At 44.1% G+C, this 20,267-nt stretch overlaps 1 protein-coding gene across 1 annotated transcript in view; it reads right to left on the bottom strand.

Moving 5' to 3' along the window:
- Nucleotides 1–812: 812 nt before the first annotated feature.
- LOC113464267 (uncharacterized) overlaps nt 813–20,267 on the bottom strand; it is a 317,994-nt gene continuing 298,539 nt past the window's right edge. The window contains exon 3 of the mRNA XM_026813188.1: nt 813–1,592. Within this exon, the coding sequence (XP_026668989.1) occupies nt 1,589–1,592 (4 nt within the window). The 3' untranslated portion in view covers nt 813–1,588. The remainder of the gene's footprint in view (nt 1,593–20,267) is intronic.

Below are 20,267 nucleotides of genomic sequence, written 5' to 3'. Positions count from 1 at the left end.
TTTACAATTCTTATGTACTTTTGAATTTTTTATTCATTTAGTGAAAAAGACAATTTTAATTTACTTGCCATTAATTTTATCTTTTGATCAAGAAATTGAAAATTAGCCGCATTGGGTAAAATCTACAGATTTCAATTTTTTTATGTCCTGGCAAATATGAGTGAATTTAATGATTGAATACGTCTACACAGAAGCTCCCTAAAAATATAGTTGGATGAATTCAAATGCAAACTCTCAGTGAACCGTTTCGCCCTGGGAACGTTCAGCTGATGGGATCATTTGGATCAGCCTGTATATGCGAGCGGGACGGTTCGCGAATCCATTAGCCGTGTTCGTCGGCTCGTTTCCCTTCGGGCGACCGACGTCGGGGGAGAGCGAGCGAGAGAGGAACCGAACGAACACTCCGATTCCTATTTCAAAGTGCTCGAACGACAAGCGCGCGATTAGTCGTTAAACGCTTGCTGAAAATTCGGGATCAGGCAGCCGGAAGAATGCTTTTCGCATCGACGCTCGAAAAGTGTCATCCGGCTGCGTCGCGCCGCTCTCTTGCGTACTTTAAACAACGGTGGAGTGAGATTAGGGTGGCTCGTTGCATAGCTCGATGACTCGCCACGCTGATATAGCCTCTGATGATGCGACGCAAAGTGCGCTCTCTCACAAAGAGACGTCGATAGATATTCTTCGATCGAATACAATATTAGCAAAAATTACTTGACGTATAATTGATTGCATGAGTAATTTAATTTTTAAAAATATAGCCAATTAATAAGTAATATTTTTTTATTTTACAAAACTTACAATCATTGACAACATTTTTAGCTGTTTCAGTTAACAAATACATAGAATGTACAAATTCCTAAATGATTACGATAAACAAACCGAGATCCGCGTATGTAATCATTAAAATCGTTCCGTATCAGTCTCAGCATTTTAATCACCTTGCGAGCGAATTAATAAAACGCGGGACCCTGTCGATATCTGTTTTAATCGCAAGTACATTCTGCGGAAAGAATACGTACGCCCGATACGAAATTTAATCGCCCGCGTATCACAGGTTCCGTCAATTAAGCATCCGTTGGTCCTCCTCGTATGGTAACGGCACTCATCCTGGATTCGATCTAATTCTCTGATTTAACCAGCACGCACGCTCGAAACTTGTACGGATCAGAGTAACACGCGTTATCGGTGCTTACCGTTCTGCGCACGTATTTATACGAAGAATCCAAAACGGATCCGGATAATTGACGCGGATAATTCGACGGATTAGCAGGGCGCACGAAACGAACGGAATGGAATCGATGGTAATTGAAATAAACTAAACGAGTCACGGTTACTGCGGCGATAAACTTTTACTGCGACGGTAAAAAGTTTTATTTATGCCTATCCCATTCGCATGTAGACACCGACTCGCCGGGAATATTCTAACCGGGACGTCGGTAATATGTACGAACAATCAATCCCGAGGCTCATTCCTGAGATCCCATAGAGAAGACTGTTGGGTTTTACTTTACCAGTAACGATATTAGACGCCGTTGGGTTCTCCTTTATGAGAGCGTTCGTCGATGCTCTGCCAAGGTGCGACAAAGACTTACCTGAAACATAAAAAGGAGAGCATTAGATTAGGTTGGACGTCAGTCATTATATGCATAATAGTTAGAAAAAGTATTCCATAATATAACCAGCATTTTGTAATCTTGATTAAAATTAACTTTGACACATCAAATCGATTGACTATAATCAGTATCCATCAATGATACCCAACAATAAAATTTACAACAGCTTGCTTGTACACGTTCTACATTTATTTTGAGCAGTAAATAAAGCCGATCACGTGGAATGATGAATTCACTGCGTCCACGGTAACGTACAAGCCACGAACTATTAATCAACTTTCGCTCTGGGTCTAACGCCGGACAACGAGCCTGTCAGCCTGTCCATTGTCCGACGGGACAAACACGGAAGCGGACCGAAGAAGCGTTTATTATATCTGACCGAACTAATTACGTTCGTCAAGTGGAAAGTAAGTCGGCCGTCGCGTCGAGGATAGCGGGAGCACGACGCGAGGACACTCTGGGACACGTTCGAACAAACTTGCCCGTTACATATTGATTGGTCCAGCCGGCGGCCCGGCAGACAGGCCGCCACTCTCTCTCTCTCTCTCTCTCTATATATATATATATGAGTTCCCAACAAACTTATTCGAAACGCGATTCAACAGGTTTTCGTGTGCAGCGTGTAAACATCGGTTTGTTCATGTTTCACGGCCGCTGGGAATTTCTGACCCCCGGTTAGATTGTTAAACCATAATCGGAAGCGCTGACGCGATCGGAACTCTATCACCAGCTATGATTAATTAACCGTATTGTTCTCAGTGAAAGATATTCAACTATGATAATGTTCGTTCCGAGCTTCGAGTATCTCTCAGACTATTGTTTGGCGTAATGCATATCTTTCACTACTGTTTCCAATAGTTTCGTACAAAAATTGAATGCGTACACAATTACATGTACAAAATTCATAACGGCGCATTTAACACTAGATTGCCCAAGGAAGTCATGAAGAATAATTCTTACAGATTGACGCAACAGGTATGAAAAATTCTAAGACGACAATTTAATTATATACAATATAAAAAAATAAGAAATATTGAAGATATATTGCATATTGCTAAATGTTAAAACAATTCGCAAATAACATTTGCAGGCTCCTCGCGTCAGCGAATCTTAAGATACGTTTGATCGCAGTTATATCTCGAATTCGTAGCCCGTAGGCTAGCTGTCAGCGTAATCCACACGGGGCACAACCGCGACTAACGAGCGTAGCACGAAGATGATGCACGAGTATTATCTGGTGAATGGGTCGCAATCTCAGTCCTAGATCTGTTAGTGTAGGCAGGCAAGTGCGCAGTCGAGGTACCACCGCCGTCGTCGCGAACCTCTTCGGGACAGCGCAGCGTGACGAACGTAAGCGGATGTGATGCAAGAGATCGTCGTCGTTCCGCGCCGAGAACTTGTAAAGCTCGACGACGCTGAAAAAGAACCGCCAACCCCGTCTCCTGTCGCGTGACAGAGCTCGGAGAGGGCTCGTTTGTTCCCAGCCGTTTTCTCTCTTTCCTCTCCCGTCCCGGCTCCCTTTCCACGTTGATTCTACGTGCACCAACCCTTCCTCGCTAACCCGTCATTATTTTAATAAACACTGTTGGGGTAATACTTATCAACCCCCTAAAATTTTTGCGGGTTATCTCCCGAGTCCCGATTTCGGGCTATCTAATCCAGGAAGATAATTTCGATTTATAACTGAACAGAATTTAGAAATTTACGGTGAAACCTAACAATTAGATTGTTATCTGTTAGCATCTTTACGGGAATTCACGTGAACCGTTAATCAACGAATCCGGAGATCGCAATCGCTAGTCTCAAGAGGAGAAGCTAACAGAGAAACGAATCGTACAAACCCCGTGGCGTCGCGGCGTGTCGAGTCGGTCCGTTTGCTCGGCAGTTAACGAGTGCAGCTCGACGAGGAGGAGGACGATACACCGCGCCGAGCAACCTGTGCACGCATTATGCGCTGAATGAGGCGGCAATCTCACCCCTAGATCTCGGCTACAGCAACGGCACGGCATGGCAGTAGCAACGAGGTGAACAGTTGCCGGGCCGAGTCCTTTTCAAGGCCTACCTACCACCGTACCGGGGTGAACTTATCGCGGAACCGACCATTTGCGTTTCATGAGCTTCCTCCGCGATGTTAGAAACCGTACAGTCGAATGAAACGCGGAGTAAAAAATTTATCTCGTGCAACCGAGTAGAGGACGATAGAGAGAGAACTGATTACGTTGCTGGGTTTTCCTTCGAAACTCCGTGGAACATTTGTTGTTCGTCTCGGTCGAGTAGGTATATACACGGGACTGATTGAGAGCAAGCTTGATAAGCGTGACGGAAGTACGTGAACGTTGGAAACAGGAGAAATTGTCAACTCTAGAAACGTACTTACAGATAGGGTTAAGAGAAATCTCGTAGAAAATGTAATGTCACGTAAGAGTATAGTTGAAACAAAACGATTCTAATCTTAATAAGAACCATGAAGAATAATTCTTACAGATTGACGCAACAGGTATGAAAAATTCTAAGACGACAATTTAATTATATACAATATAAAAAAATAAGAAATATTGAAGATATATTGCATATTGCTAAATGTTAAAACAATTCGCAAATAACATTTGCAGGCTCCTCGCGTCAGCGAATCTTAAGATACGTTTGATCGCAGTTATATCTCGAATTCGTAGCCCGTAGGCTAGCTGTCAGCGTAATCCACACGGGGCACAACCGCGACTAACGAGCGTAGCACGAAGATGATGCACGAGTATTATCTGGTGAATGGGTCGCAATCTCAGTCCTAGATCTGTTAGTGTAGGCAGGCAAGTGCGCAGTCGAGGTACCACCGCCGTCGTCGCGAACCTCTTCGGGACAGCGCAGCGTGACGAACGTAAGCGGATGTGATGCAAGAGATCGTCGTCGTTCCGCGCCGAGAACTTGTAAAGCTCGACGACGCTGAAAAAGAACCGCCAACCCCGTCTCCTGTCGCGTGACAGAGCTCGGAGAGGGCTCGTTTGTTCCCAGCCGTTTTCTCTCTTTCCTCTCCCGTCCCGGCTCCCTTTCCACGTTGATTCTACGTGCACCAACCCTTCCTCGCTAACCCGTCATTATTTTAATAAACACTGTTGGGGTAATACTTATCAACCCCCTAAAATTTTTGCGGGTTATCTCCCGAGTCCCGATTTCGGGCGGGGATCGTCGTTATCTTTCGTGGAAACGATTACCAGCAATTCAATTAATGATCACTTTTTAGCTGCTGATTCGAGACTCGATTTCGACAGACTTAAAGGTGAAGTGCCTGGGTTTCGTATTTATAACTCAACTACACATCATCAATTTTTTGAATCAAACACTTTTAGAGTCAATTATTATTTTTTATATTACACACGACGATTTATTAGATTTAAAGCCAAAAAGCAGTGAAAGTCGTAAACAAAAATCTTATCGCGTTCAGCCCCATGCGCCGGGGTGAACGAACCAACCACTCCAGGGCAGAGTCCATAAAGCTCCGCCGCTTTGGCAAACATGGGCAATTTTCCTCCTATCACGTGCAATTTGATCGCCGATTACCGTTCGTGCATCCCCTGTATTCGCGAGACGTACAAACGTACCAGGTGGATTAAAAAGGAGCACCGATCTCATCGTCCGTCGGTCGGTTCAGTCTCGTGTTCGCGGCGAGACGTTCGAGTGCCCAGCGAAATTGCAGAGCCAACAATCCAACGTTTACTTAATTTTTCCCTAATAAATCAGCCGGACGATTAACCGAAGCGTTTAGTCGAGGGGTGGCTGTACATGATCCCTTCTGAGTGCCGCAGAGCCCCGACCATTTGCAACGGTAACGAGTGCAATCCCATCCGGCCGAGCTAGCGGCGTGCACTCACGCACGCGTTACTCCATGAATGAATTACAAAGGTCCCTTTACACGTATCACTTGCGTGCCCGTTTGATTCCATGAATATCCGGTTAGTTATGATGAATGATACTGTCCTCTCGCTTTGGCTCGCAAGAAGAGCCTTGCATTTTAAGTAGAACTAATTATTTATTATGTCCGGCGTGCTTTAAGTAGCTTTAGAAAAATGACACTTTTACCTGTAGCAATCTGTTATAATCACACTTACTCGAAATCTGACGTTCATAAGACACGCTTAGAAAACAGTGTTTCTTCCAGCTAATCTGTCATTCTAATTGTATTTACGAAAATTGATTGCATCGGACAGTATTTAAAATGAAGTTAAACCATGTGTTCCCGACAATCTCATTCCGGCCCATCAACTTTTTTATCGACACGATTCACGTCCGAGATAAAGGGTTGCGAATTTTCTAACAGACGACGGAGCTCCACCCAGGATCGCGCTAAGAATCGCATAATCGAGCAGGTGTTAAATTATTGATGCGCTGCACAGACGCGTAGTGTACACAGACTGTGTAGCGTTATCCAAGGTGGAAAGGAGAAAACGATGCAGCCGCGCGAACGCCAAGTCGATATCGCATCCTGGCCAGCGAGAACCAATTACTTTGGGCCGCGTTAGACCGGCCGGCCACGGTAATTACTCCGAGTGCAATGTTCATGCATTGGATGTAAATTGGACGGGCTAAGTTCGTCGGGTCCCGCTGGGTGATTTAGATACCCGCTCCGCGGGTGTTCCGCTCTCGGCCCCGGCTCTTTTCTCCACTCCTCGAGTGTTTTTCTTCTCTCCTTCTCGTTTCGGCCCTTTCCGTGGATAGCCCCGCGAAGATCGAGAGAAAGATTAGAGGGATTGTTAATGCGTTTCGTGACGATGTCTTAATAAGATTGGCCGTTCGAGCTTGCCGGGCTATTTGCGTAATTGGAAGATGAGAATCGAACGATCGCGTTTAAGAAATATCAAGCCGTTGCGCAGGTACTGCGAGTATTTCTTTAATCTTGAAAAACCGAAGGCCAGTAGGAAGCTATAGAAGTAATATGAGAAACGAAGAAATTATGTAAATACATATTTCAAATATAAAATATGAAGTTTAACTCTTTCACATTTTACTACTTTCTCGTAAACTCTGTCATAACATTCTTTCGATTAATTACATCGATGAATCTTCTTGCTTCTTAACATATCGATATCCATCGGCATTCACAGATCCCGAGCCAACTAAACCTCACTTAGAACACCCAAACAGCTGCAGGCTCGAAGGCGAACGAAACGAGTCGACGATCGCCATTAAAAAGGCTGCTCGTCAATTACCGATTACAGGGCCGATCGCGATCTGTGGTGATCGTGGAAAAGGTGCGATTATATTCCCGATCCGGCCAATTATAAAATCAACACCGGGGGCAATTAGACGTTTTTCCCGGGTAAATCGAACGGCTGATTACACGGGGGCGTCTAATGAGCCCCGGCCCCGATATATCAGGACGTCCATTTAGCGGCGCTAACGAGTGCAGAGAGTAACGTCGTACGTACATACATACGTGCGCGGCGCACTTATACGTATACACGGTGCAGCAACACCGGCAGCGGTAGCTCGCTCCGACCCATGAATGGGCTCGCAATCTCGCTCCAGGATCTACCCCGCGTGCCACGCCGCGCCGCGCCGTCGGACCCGCGCGCTGCCAAGTGAACAGTCGGAGAACGCTCGACAGAGAGCCTGCTCCACTCGCGGCAATGCGAGCTACCGTTTCAGATTAGCATCTTTTATGCATATACATGCCGTAGCTGCGGCCGGCCCGACGCGTACAAGCGGCTACGGGCCAGCTTTCGTGGCTGATCCTACTCACGACGTACACCCTCCCTCTCCGTGGACACCTACTCTCGTTTGCTCCTCTTTTTGCACGACCGCTTTCGGGTAAACGGTCAAACGGTTTCTTGTCCTCCGTGAATCTAAAGATCTGCTGGGATTGCTGACTGAGGGTCTTGGACACATAAAACTGTGACTTTTAAACTATGAGACTCTGCAGCCAATGAATGTCTGATTTCAAAGATTGTACATTCATTTTCATATGGATTCATTTAATGGATTTTTCATACATGGTTTATGAAGACATTAATACTAATTTTTGTTTGAGAGATTATTTGGTGAAGTCAATTAATCGACAAATAATGAAGAATGTGAGAATGTTATCAAATAACCTTTTGCTGAGAAGCGATTTTTATCTAAACACGAAAAAGTGGTTACATCAGCATGTCCATGTTTCACCTGAGTGCGATACAAGGTGGAGGGTGATCGAAATGCATGGGTTCCATGGGCTGCAAGTCACGCTGACACCCCGAAACGACGACATGCGCCGCGACCGTACCGAGCCAGGGGGGGATCTTCGATTTTATCTCGAGACTCTCGCCTTCGTCGGAAAGAGGCCCTCTTCGAATTCTAAGCCTCCAGACACACGGCACTCGTGCGGCTACTCGACAAATGGTCGCTCGTTCGCTTCGTTCAGAAACGAGGGACGAAACTGGCTACCACCGCGATAATTACCATCCAAAAACCGATGCCGGAGTGGATGCTTATCGTCGTCGGGCTCGTTAATATCACTGATTGTGTGCGTCGGACATGGAGATGCCGCTATCACGCGCGCACGGTGGTAACTGCGAACAACCGCCTCGCAATTCACTTTATGCTCTAGGATAAATGCTCAAAATACAAATTCCACAAGATTTTTCAGCCTTTATATACAAATACCAAATTCCATAATTCAAAGTTTAGATCAATAGTATTTTCGAGAATCCCGGCCTGGTTTCTCGCTTCACGCTCCTTAATGAATTCGACATCGAGTTCGAAGAGTTGCTCGATTTCGTTCCCTCAGGTAAAATGAAGGAGGCATTGGGTCCACGTGATCCCGTTATTTATCGCCACGGACATCGGTCGAGAGGTGCGCGAGCACGGACGGTGAATTAATGAGGCAAAATTGAACGTCGTATCGAGGCTTGAATCAAAGTCGTTGGCCGGGTCCGGGGCCCCGAGACGCTGCTCAATCGAGCAGGAAACTATGAATGGAGCAACGATCCAGAACACGCCAGCTGCTACCGGTCTTTCCGTCCTCGTCGGTTTCGCACGTACCTACAGGCGACGAGATTTCCCTTGTGTTCTGCACAATTACCTCCGAGGAGGGAAGTGTGGCGCTCGGTCACGGCACGCTCCCTCTCCCTTACCTCTTTTTACTCTCTTTACTACCTCCCGACTTCTTTTCAAAGCAGAACTCTGCGCCGCAACCGAGAACGTTAAAGCAATCATCACAGGCCTGTTCATTTTGTCTTCATCGATGGGGATGGTAGAATTCTTAGGTGATTTTATATGACGATGAGTAGCTAAATATGGTTTTTAATTAGAATTCGTTCCGATTGATTGAATTTATAAGAAATAAATATCACGGAAGTTTCTTAATAATTAATATCTGAATAATTATTAAATAGACTATCAGTGGATAGTCAAGAAAATCAATTTTAACTTTGCACAGATACCTTACTGAATATATGAATACGATATTAAATAACATATATAGATTGACAAACGTATGAATTCGTCTTAATCACAGTTAATTGAAAACACCGTTACTTCGTACTACCCTTAACTTCGTAGTCCGTTTCACCCAAGTTTTCATTCCCAACGCGCGTTCAATCGACACGCTCTACATATCACCCGACTCAGCTAGAATTTCGTCGAGGATCCAGCCACGTCTCCTTTAACCTACATACATACATATTTGCCCGGCACTCGAGCCTCTCTTCCACCAAGGATTTTCCACGATTACGCCCGTTTCAACTCGTCACCGGTCTCGCGCGTTCCTCGCTTCCGCACCGTCGGCATCTCCCCCATTACACATTCCGGCCGTGGGGTAACGGCGTTCCATCGCGATTCATAGGGAATTAAGTAGGCCGACGTGATATACTTCCTTCGCCCTTTGGCCGGAAGCAGGAAATTTGTTCAGTGACCAAGGCGAGCGAGCGTTTTAATCGTATTCACGCTATTTTCTCTCTCTCTCTCTCTCCTACTCCTCCACCACCTCCCACGTCCACGTTTCTGTGCTTGCTATGAAAAGAGTACCCACCTTGTGAATACCGGTTTCCCATTTCTCCTCGGCCGGCAGGCAATTTATATGCAAAATTAGCCAACGCCGCGACACATGTTCAAGGGGCGCGCGCTCCCGGTCACCGGTTCCGCGTCCACAGAAAGTACGAAGCGCGCGCGCAAAAAAAAAATAACGAAAAAGAAGGGGAAGATTATATTATCACGTCGTTTCCCGCGGAAATTTGTATGCGGAAATGCGGTAACGCAATAACGCGACGTGCCCGGTAGGACGCTCTTCGAGAAAAACGGCGGACGACTTTCCCCGCCGATTATTCACGGTTCCAGGCACGTCAGTTACATCCGTTGACGCTCGCTGATGAAATTGTTAAGGGGATTACATGTCCCGACATACCTGTCTCCGAAGCGTTTTCATTTTCATTTTTCACCGGCCAGAAGCCTGACAAGTGATTAAAATGGACTCGAGTTAGTTCCTGATTTTAAAAACGGTTTAGTAATAAACATGAGTCGTTAAGAGGCTAATTAAGGAATGCGAATGTTATCAGCAGAAGTTGTCCAGGCAAATTAAACTCTTTAGGAAACAACATTTAAATAATTACATGTAACAAATGCGAGAAGTTCTCAGACACGAGAAGTTAAAATTGGATGCAACAGGATTATTCTAAACGTATGGAATATTTATGCCTCGGAATTATACAATTTTTAAACTTATGTGTCACGAATGCAAAGTAAACGCCATTCGCGTGTAGAATATTAATATCGTTTTTCATATCAGTCGCTGAGGTTATAAGTAATTGAAGTAAAAATCCATTAACAATGGATAGATGTCGAACGCGACGAATATTGAAAATATTTCTATTCGCGTGGCGATGACTAGAAAGCGAATGTTAAAAATATTTATGGTATCAGTTAAAAAAGTGTATTTTACTTACTTTCATTATTTAAGTTTTTAAATATTTTCTATATTTTTATACAGTCTATAAATGCATGGGATTCGACAGACACCGAGCCTTATCCGTCAAAGCGACAAATTGTCCATTTAATCCGAAAACTTGGTTATTTAATTAATAGATAGATACATCAAAGCGCGGCATGGATCATTCGAGCATAGTACGCGTTTCATTTCTACGTATTACAATTATACCAGATTAACAGATCTTTACCTAACAGAGCGTGCCTGTCCTATTCACTGTTCCCATTGTCCCAATCACGATTAAAATAGATAAACGAGTTCGGAATGTTTATATCAAAGTACAGAATGCGATGGCCGTTGGTTTAATGTAAAATTAACGTTTGTAATTCATAATTACAGTTTGGGAATTGCATGTAATGCACGGAACCAACCTACAGGCTATATTAATTTTTATCATTTGACATTTCATTGTTAAATTTCCTCTCCACTCGTGAGGAAAATTCAAAATGGAAAGGACTACCCATTACAGCTTTTAGTAAAAACAATACTTGTCCCCTTTCACGTTTTGACGAGAAAATAAACTGCAGTGATTCATTTTGTTTATTCAGACTAACACAGATGCAGTGAAACAAAATGTAAGTGTCACGTTTTAATCGGATTTTCGCGTCCGACAGAAAAAAATCTTCCAAAAGGTGAGATCGAGGGGGATTAAGAAAGGGAGACGGATTAGCTATACACTATAGTGGAAATAAAGAAAAATGAGGTTGAAATTATATACTTAGAAAGGGAAGAGAAAATAATGCTACTGTATAATACCTTCTCTTAATACGAAAATACTTATAAATTCTAACTAACATCCTGTAGAATTTTCACTAATTGTATGATAACTGATTATAGGTTGACTATTTCAAATTTAACCTTTATGTGAATTTCTCATTTCCTAATTACAGTCTTAAAAGTTAAAAAGATAATATTAGGAATGTCAAATAAGAATTGGTTATTTTTTAGTAAATCGATGTAAGATGGAATGAATGTCTGAGCGGCTTGAAAGCTGTTTGAAGGGCAGACCTCACTCCAATTATCTCAAAGACGATATTCCAACGATGGGATCGCTCTGTAATGCAGCGACGTTCGCGTAACAAGCCACCTAGTCGCTCGTCATGTTTACGATCAATTGTCTCTTTACGCGTTCGAATTATTACAGACGTTCAATAACTTAAACCGTTACCCCGGTTCTCATTTCAGCTCGTTGGTTCGCGCCGCGTCGAAGAACGCAGGCCCCGGTGCGTCGGGGCATTTCACGCTTTTTGCTCGCCGCTCGTCTAGTATGCTAATCACACGGTGTCGTATAGTATCGTTAATGCCCCACCGGAACGGAAACGTTAACGGAGCTTCGATCGGCGCGGCGGGCCGGACTCATGAATCATAAGCCCGCGGAAAAGATAAATAAAATCGTACAAAGCCAGCGTTGCGTGTAACTTCATTATGCGCGACAAGCTTCTACGAGTCGACTGTTCATATATCATTCCGTTCGGTCGACGTGTACCTGAAAAGCCGGCGAGCTTTCTTTTCCTTTTCCTTTTTCTTCTGAAAGCGTACCTGTTCGGTATCGGGAGCGTTATTTATGAGCCGGCCTCGGCTACCGAGATGAAAGCTCGACTTTTTGGGGTCAACTCGTACGTACACTTTAAGCGCTCTGAAGGGTTTAACTGTTCACTGCTACGCTACTTACTTCGTTAGCTCGCCAGGTTAACTCTGTTCCTCGTGCAGTGGGTAAAAGAATTTCCGTGTACTCGGCAGAGAACAGGTTAAATTGAATACAAATAACGTTACCATGCTAGTTTACAAATTCAAAAATACAACAGTCAGCAACTACGAGACGAACCGTTTCACAATAGAGTGTTACGTAACCGAGCGCGTATTATTTCTAGAACTCGACTCTCTTCCGTTTCCATAAAAATTCCAAGACTTGGTAGAACAGAAGCCAATAAATTGGCCGGGGAAGAAAATCAGCCTCGACGTGAACTTTTCACGCGGAACGTAATTTTGCCAAGTGCTTCAAAATTCGATAATTCTCTCGAGAGTTTCCGCGCGCGCCTCCAGTATCAAACATAATTTTTATCCGGAAGAACAACTTCCCGGCCCAATATGTACTCGCCGCGAAGCACCGCGAGGAAAATTAGGAATCGATACAACGGAACGTCGACCAACGAGAAGAGGAGAAAGAAATACCGTCCCCCTCCCCTTTAGTTTAATCCACTCTTGGCTGATGTGAGTCAATTCGCTTGCAAGTTACACCGATCGGCTCACGGCGCACCAGGAAATCGAAATAATTCGTTTTCGCGCGGAATCGAATCGAGTGACGAAGATCTAGTCTCGGGTTTCGTTTCTTGAACGACAATTTTCGTGTTCCCGCCGCACGGCATTAAGAGAGAAATCGTTTGCACGCGGCGCAGCAGCCCGGCGTCGAATCGACTAGTCGACCCTGATTAATTACAAACGTCGAACGATTTACAGTTCCATTATCGCGCTAACCAAACACTAAATGGAAACAGCGGCGCGTTGACCAACAATTGTTCTACTATTAATCGGCCGGCCACATTGCCTTTGTCTATAGCTATCAGGAAAATCGATACACAGACGCACAGAGACAAGTGCATCCCGTGTGCCGCTGGCTGCCTGCTCCTACGCTCGTTGCACACTATGTTAAATTCCGAAGCGTCACTCCCCATCGATTCGTTTTCTCGGGGCGAATTAAGCGCGATTGATTGACGGGTATATTCGGCTAAATAAAATATTTCGTTCCGCTGGGCTACGATCGAAATAACGATGGAAATTGACGTACCAACGAGACGAACGGGCGGGACGCAAAACGTATCAGAAGGTTGCCTGCAATTTTTGTTTGAAAAAGCATTTTTTCGTCGGCCCGTCAAATGGAATTAGCGCTTTCAGGGATTTTCGAGTCCTCCGTGATATAGTAAGTCTCTCGACTGTTCAATGATCGACTGAGATTTTCAATGAAAAATGGGGGACCAACGATGCCGATGGTAGACTGATTGATTCGTCCACTGTTTTAAATGAACGATAGGAAATCATAGTTTTGTTACAATAAATTGATGAATGTCACAGCATGAATCATTGCCATATTGGTCAATGTATTTATCAACACTGAATTAAAAAGCATTCTCGTAAAAAATGAGCTTCTATTAATGATAATTAAAGTCTTACAATATATCGATTTATGTACAAATTATGTATAAACACAAGGATTATATCTCGAACTCTTCGTGGAAGACTTTCCTGTAAAGCACTCAGGTCTCTGGGTCTCTGGTTGGACTAAATTTAGATCACGATCGGGACTATTGGTCGCGACTATGGTCGTTATCTGGCAACGATAACCACTTCGAGTTAAAGTGGCGTTTCGATTAGGACAAGTTCCGGTGTAAGTTATGTCCAAGCTGCGACCAGCTTCGGCGTTAGATTAGCTCTCGATTATGTTTCCATCGTAATTAGACTAGATCCGAGTAAAACTGGTAGAAATTCCGGACTGGTATCTTTATTAGACCTGTATCAGAATTAAATTGTGCCCAGATTAGACAGTCGCGTCGAGTTGGCTCCAGACATCTCGGCTGAGTTAGCTCTTAACTAGATACCCACAGTTTGATACATTTTCGCAACTAATGAGCGGATCGTGTTTCCGTCGACACTTTGTGAAATTTTATTCGATTCCCCGCACGGGACTTAATTAAGTTTCAGATCTAAATCTGAACTCACTCGAAGCGTGCAGCAATTTTAGAAATTAGATATCATAACTTGAATTGTGTCTACATCAAAACCTTCCTATATGTAATAAAGTATAAATTAATGAATATAAAACTACTATAACTGCTAATAAACGGTACAGACCAAATTACTTTATGATTCATGCTGCGATACGAGAACAAGAAATCCTGTTTCGTATTTTACGTCCGCGAAAATATCGTTACTTTTAATTGCTTGGATCCGAGCACGAAAGTACGTATATACGAGTATTATTTCATGGAGATTGAAACCCGCAGAAGAGATAGGAAACAGATTCTTGGCATTTGCAGAACAGACTTCCTCGATGGACACGACGCCGTTCCTTTACGATAACAGTTCCATCGGTGCCCGGCAACGGGATACGTCTCGTATTGCCAGCGCCACGAAATTCGTGTTGCGAACTTTTATACAATTTTTCGGGTTACCGCGCACTCCCCGGGTTAACGGTCCGAGTTCGTCGATTTTCGTTCCCAACTGGGTCATTGCCGCGTGCACGTACACACGTACAAGTGCACGGTGTGCCTCTCCGCCGACTTTCTAAACTGGAATACGTCCGACGCGATCGAACATCGAGCTATCGCGGTTTTTTGACATCGCACCTGGTGGCATGTCTGATCGATACTACTACGCTATGATTCATGAAACCAAACAGAAGTTTCACTAGCCTACTGTTAGATTTATATAGAATCGTGTCAACAATGAGTGGTCCATTTCTGTATGTTTACCTAAAACTGAGTATTATTTCATGGAGATTGAAACCCGCAGAAGAGATAGGAAACAGATTCTTGGCATTTGCAGAACAGACTTCCTCGATGGACACGACGCCGTTCCTTTACGATAACAGTTCCATCGGTGCCCGGCAACGGGATACGTCTCGTATTGCCAGCGCCACGAAATTCGTGTTGCGAACTTTTATACAATTTTTCGGGTTACCGCGCACTCCCCGGGTTAACGGTCCGAGTTCGTCGATTTTCGTTCCCAACTGGGTCATTGCCGCGTGCACGTACACACGTACAAGTGCACGGTGTGCCTCTCCGCCGACTTTCTAAACTGGAATACGTCCGACGCGATCGAACATCGAGCTATCGCGGTTTTTTGACATCGCACCTGGTGGCATGTCTGATCGATACTACTACGCTATGATTCATGAAACCAAACAGAAGTTTCACTAGCCTACTGTTAGATTTATATAGAATCGTGTCAACAATGAGTGGTCCATTTCTGTATGTTTACCTAAAACAATATTATATATATATATATAATAAATTAATAAACAATAGTTGCAACAATTGAATTGATATAAGAAATTTATTGTCCGCTTCATTAATATAGTACAACTCATGTGAATAAATTCTGTTAAATATACACATAAAATGTGTTAACACAATCAAATGCTTTACTACTACAGAAATCTGACTGAGGCAAGTAATTCTATTCCGTGCTGTGCATTTTTTATCACACGATGGAAAGCATAATTACGTTCATAGTTAAACGATTTAATTGGAGTACTTCTCCAAGTACGTTATTAATAATTAAATTACGTAACAGGAACGCAGCTGTGCGAAATGAAGTTGCGTTTAATTGTTCCGACTTTTATATTTCTTTTGACTTTCTAATGATAATTAATTTCAAAGTGATTTCTGTTTGCTTATTACGAGGCATCTGTTTATTTGAAAAAATATGTGCAGCTTCTGTCAGGGTTTCAACTTTGCGAGCAAGATTTTTAATTAAGAACCACGGTAAACAAGTTATAATTAGGAGCAATATTTTTAATTAAACTTCCCTGTAAATCGCTCGGCTAAGCGTGCGGAGAGAGAAGCTAATTTTTAATGAAACAGATTCTTCATTATGTAAAAGCATTGTTAGTGTACCAATAAACGGATTGTACGTTTTCATTATAATTATTTATTAAATCTAATTATCGTCGATAGAATCACGTACTGTGCACGTCACTCCCTGTCAATGTTGACCAGGCGAGTAATATTCAAGTACTTATACTGCATAATGAAAATTTAATTTTTGCACGTGTGCACCTCAAGTGGGTCGAGAATCATTTTGTGTAGTTGCGCGTCAGATTCAAGTAGCACTCGAGACGTTCTCCAAGCGTTGGCTGGCCTCGAGACAGGCGTGCAACAGGAGCAGAAGCGATGGAGCCAGGATGGAACGGTCGCCGGAGGGGACGCGCGCGACGCAACTACACTACTTGCGCGCCAGTCGCACAGAAGCCGATCGGTCTGTTATTACGCGATCGCGTACCTTATTTAAAACCGCTCCTGTAAACGCGTCCCTTCGGGCGAGCCGCGCATTAATTCATTCGCCGGCGATAAAGCTCCCGTCCGTAGCAACGGAGATTAACGATCGCGATCCAACGATCGGCGCCGTTGTTCACCGTGCTCGGTGAATCGACCCGCGCGCGGTCCGATCCACCGCTGCATTTGCATAATCCGACGATTTTTGCCGTTTCCGCGGGAACCGGGAACGAAGACGCGGACGGCGCGGCGGCGTCACCCGCCGATCCTTCCCGTGGATTCGTCTAATTTGCATAAGGTTATCCCCCGCCGCCTTTCAACGGAGAAAGCCTCGAGGAGATTGGATCATTCTTGGTCGAGTCTTCATTCCGGCTGCGAAGGTTACACGAGTCTCTCTCGCAATATGCGATACTATTCTTTTTTTAGCCGCGAGATCAAAAACTTGATTTAGGTGGTAGAATATTTCGTTTGTACCTTTTTTTTTTAGCACAGGGAAAAGGAGGATTAGGAAACGTAATGAGAATCTAGATTTCAGAAGGTATGAAGACGCGAAATGGTGTAAGGGAATTAAAGTTCGGTGACGTACATATACTATATTTAAACATTGCCTGCTTCTATCAGGTAGAAAAGATTGGTGGATAAAGATGTAACAGAACCAAGATAGAAACCCTCTAATTCTTGAGAACACATTTGGATAAAATTCAATTACTAGTGCGAAGATATTCTTGCAGCTTCGTATTAAATTTCTCCTAATTCAGTTCTCAAACTATAAGAGGACTTAATATCGTTAGCTCCTTTGGGCCGATAAAATAGGATAAAATAAGGATATCATAAATCCTTGCCTGCTTTTCTTTTTATAGTAAACCGAGAAACATTTTGTCAAACGCGTGAACCAAAGGAAACGATTCATCTCGCACGAACACATACACGTAATGCAGACATTTCCTGGCGGAATTTACGCGTGCTTATTACAGGTTTCGGTCCATCCTCTGGCACTCGAAAAAACAAAACGAGAGAAAAAGACAGACGCATGAATTATGCGAATTACCGATGAAAAACGATGGGCTCGACGCGTAGGCAACCGCGTAATAATGTTACGCCGTAATTGGCGACCGGTACCGATTCCCCCTTTGATCGGCGGCCACAGAATTATTGTAATTATGTTTACCCGGGGATTTCGCATGAATCTATTACAGGACTGTTCTGTTACCCGCATATGTACGTCAAAGGCATTCCGTGATCCCAAGCAGCGATGCGCGTACCGCTGGAATCCCGTCAACGGAACGTTGCCTGCCTGCTAGCTTGCGGTGCAACGCCGGAATTGCATCTTACGATGCGTTATTGTTTCCCTATGCCCCATCAAATTCTCCGATTCCGATCCTGACTCACCGTACCACATGAATCCTCACCTCCGACTGATGCCACTGTCACCAAACTACAATCAGTTCAGGAGTTCATATTCCACAACGTTCCCAATGAAAATTAATCAACGTCTTTATGCAGTTTTAATAGGACGAAGTTTCAGCTATTCTTAAACGAAACTGGTACATAATCTGGAGCCTGACAATGTTTCTGGATATCCAACATACTGGAAATTAAATGGAAATAAGGGTGCTCGCTGTACGAGGGTGCAAGCGAAATAAGCAGAATTGTTCAGGGGGATTAAGAAGGTAATAAGGGTGTACTATGTTTGACAGCTGGCCGAATTCGGTCTTGTCAACGTCGAGTCGGATGTTGGGGGACTGGAGACGTATATTAAGAAAGTGTCAGGACAGTGCATGCTTCGTCGGTTTTGTACGGATGTCTATTGGACAGTTCCTTTTGTGTAATTCCCAAGGCCTGATTCATTGTGATGATCGGGATTAGACATACCGATCTTAAAGCGTTCAGTTTCAGACGTAATGCAAATAACTATTCAGGTTTTTTCATCACGAATACCAACGGAAACGAATATATAAAATGTCGAATCAGAAAGCAACGTTTCAGACGTAATGCAAATAACTATTCAGGTTTTTTCATCACGAATACCAACGGAAACGAATATATGAAATGTCGAATCAGGAAGCAACGTCAAATATCAAATCACGTTAACCGAACTGTAATTGAGTTCTGTTTCAAGAAATCCTCGAGTTAAGGAAGCTGTACCAATAATCCCTCACAAATCGAGCAAAACAATTCTTCGTCAAGCCTTGTTACACACTGTTACGTGATTCGAATACTAGGGAACGCTAACCCGCTCGCTAAAATCTTACGCGAGTCGACGATAACCGGGAGCTAGAAACCGGGGGCTTCGTGTCAGAGACACGCAGCTAAACAGACGGAACGGAATCGTCGCAGATTCATGGAACGGAGCTCGGTAATCGAATCGCGCGTGGCACGCGCGCGTTTCGACGCGACGTATCGCGACGCGCTGTTTCGAGGCTCCAATCAAGCCGGCATTCATCGCATTTGTTGCCAGCCAGCCTGTCTGCTTCCCCAACCAGGAGCCATGGATAAGTGCATTATCGGGCCGCGTGCCCGCGTGACGAGACGCGCGAATCAACGCCGGGAGACGCGACGCGCACTCCAGGAAAATCGGGAAATCGGTACTGGCGCGCGTGTCCGTCGCCGCCGCGGCGATTTCACGAAAATTCTATCACGGAGTCGAGGGTTAGGCGAGGAAATAAAATGTCGCTGCGATCGGGAATCAATGTTATTGCTAGATGGTGCGGGGGCCTTCGACCTCGAGGCAGCTTATGGCGGGACTAACGATGCGCGTGAATCGTTGCCTCGTCAGTGGCTGCTTGAAGAGGACGCTGATGAACAAGGAGAAGTATTATGAGATTGCCGTCCCACTTGTAGAATCGTAAAATAAACTGCTCGTCTGGGTGGAGTCGATCGGGCAGAAAGCAAACAAAATCTTACGTGTACACGTTTCGCAGCAGCCAAAAATTGTACGATTTGCACAAAATCGTCGAAAATTCAATTGAAAGATACGAGATTAAACAGTCAGGCTTAACAATAATAACAAATATAGGAATTTTTTTCGTAGAACAATAGTTATTGATTGAATCCAAACAGTAGGACGTTAATGATCATAGAATTCAATTCCCAGAGTATGAATCTTCGCATTCCGAAAGAATTAAATTACCTATTCAACAGATTTCGCAAGGTATCATTGAAACTCTCAATTACGCACTGTGGAACGTCAATCTTTCAATAAGCATTTCGCAAAGTCAATTTACTTAGATGCCTTTGCTCGGCCGCCAAGAATCTCACAAGAGATTTCAATCAAGTATACAGGAACGCTAGTTCGTTTGTTGAAAGTCGCCACACTCTTTGATAAAATTTCTTTGAAATTCCTACTCGAAGATACGTTGGTGATTGGGATCTATTCTGACGTGTAACTGTATATCTCGTTAGCATAATCACATAATTGGAGGTAACGAGTAAAAAGATTGTGGATAAAAAATGCGGGCTATGCAACGTTTTCGCAACCCCTGAGCCGGGCTTCTTTCACGGGGCGGGGGTTGCCGAAGAGTATCGGCACGATGGCATTGATATCATTGAAATCGAATACTCTTGTCCCTGGACGTGTTTGGCGATCTCTAGAAAGCCGACCAAACACCGATATCCTTGCGCCGTCGGGTTGCCTCGTTTTATCAACGTGCGTTGACACAAAAAAAGGAGGAAAACGAGAGAAAAGCTCAGCACGGTATCGGGTGGACTACTTGTAAT

Source organism: Ceratina calcarata, unplaced genomic scaffold, assembly GCF_001652005.2.
Source record: "Ceratina calcarata isolate Rehan_Ccalc_2016 unplaced genomic scaffold, ASM165200v1 scaffold117.2, whole genome shotgun sequence".
NCBI lineage: Eukaryota > Metazoa > Arthropoda > Insecta > Hymenoptera > Apidae > Ceratina > Ceratina calcarata.
Note: the sequence above shows the minus strand (reverse complement) of the source record. Positions and strands in the feature narration are given on the sequence as shown.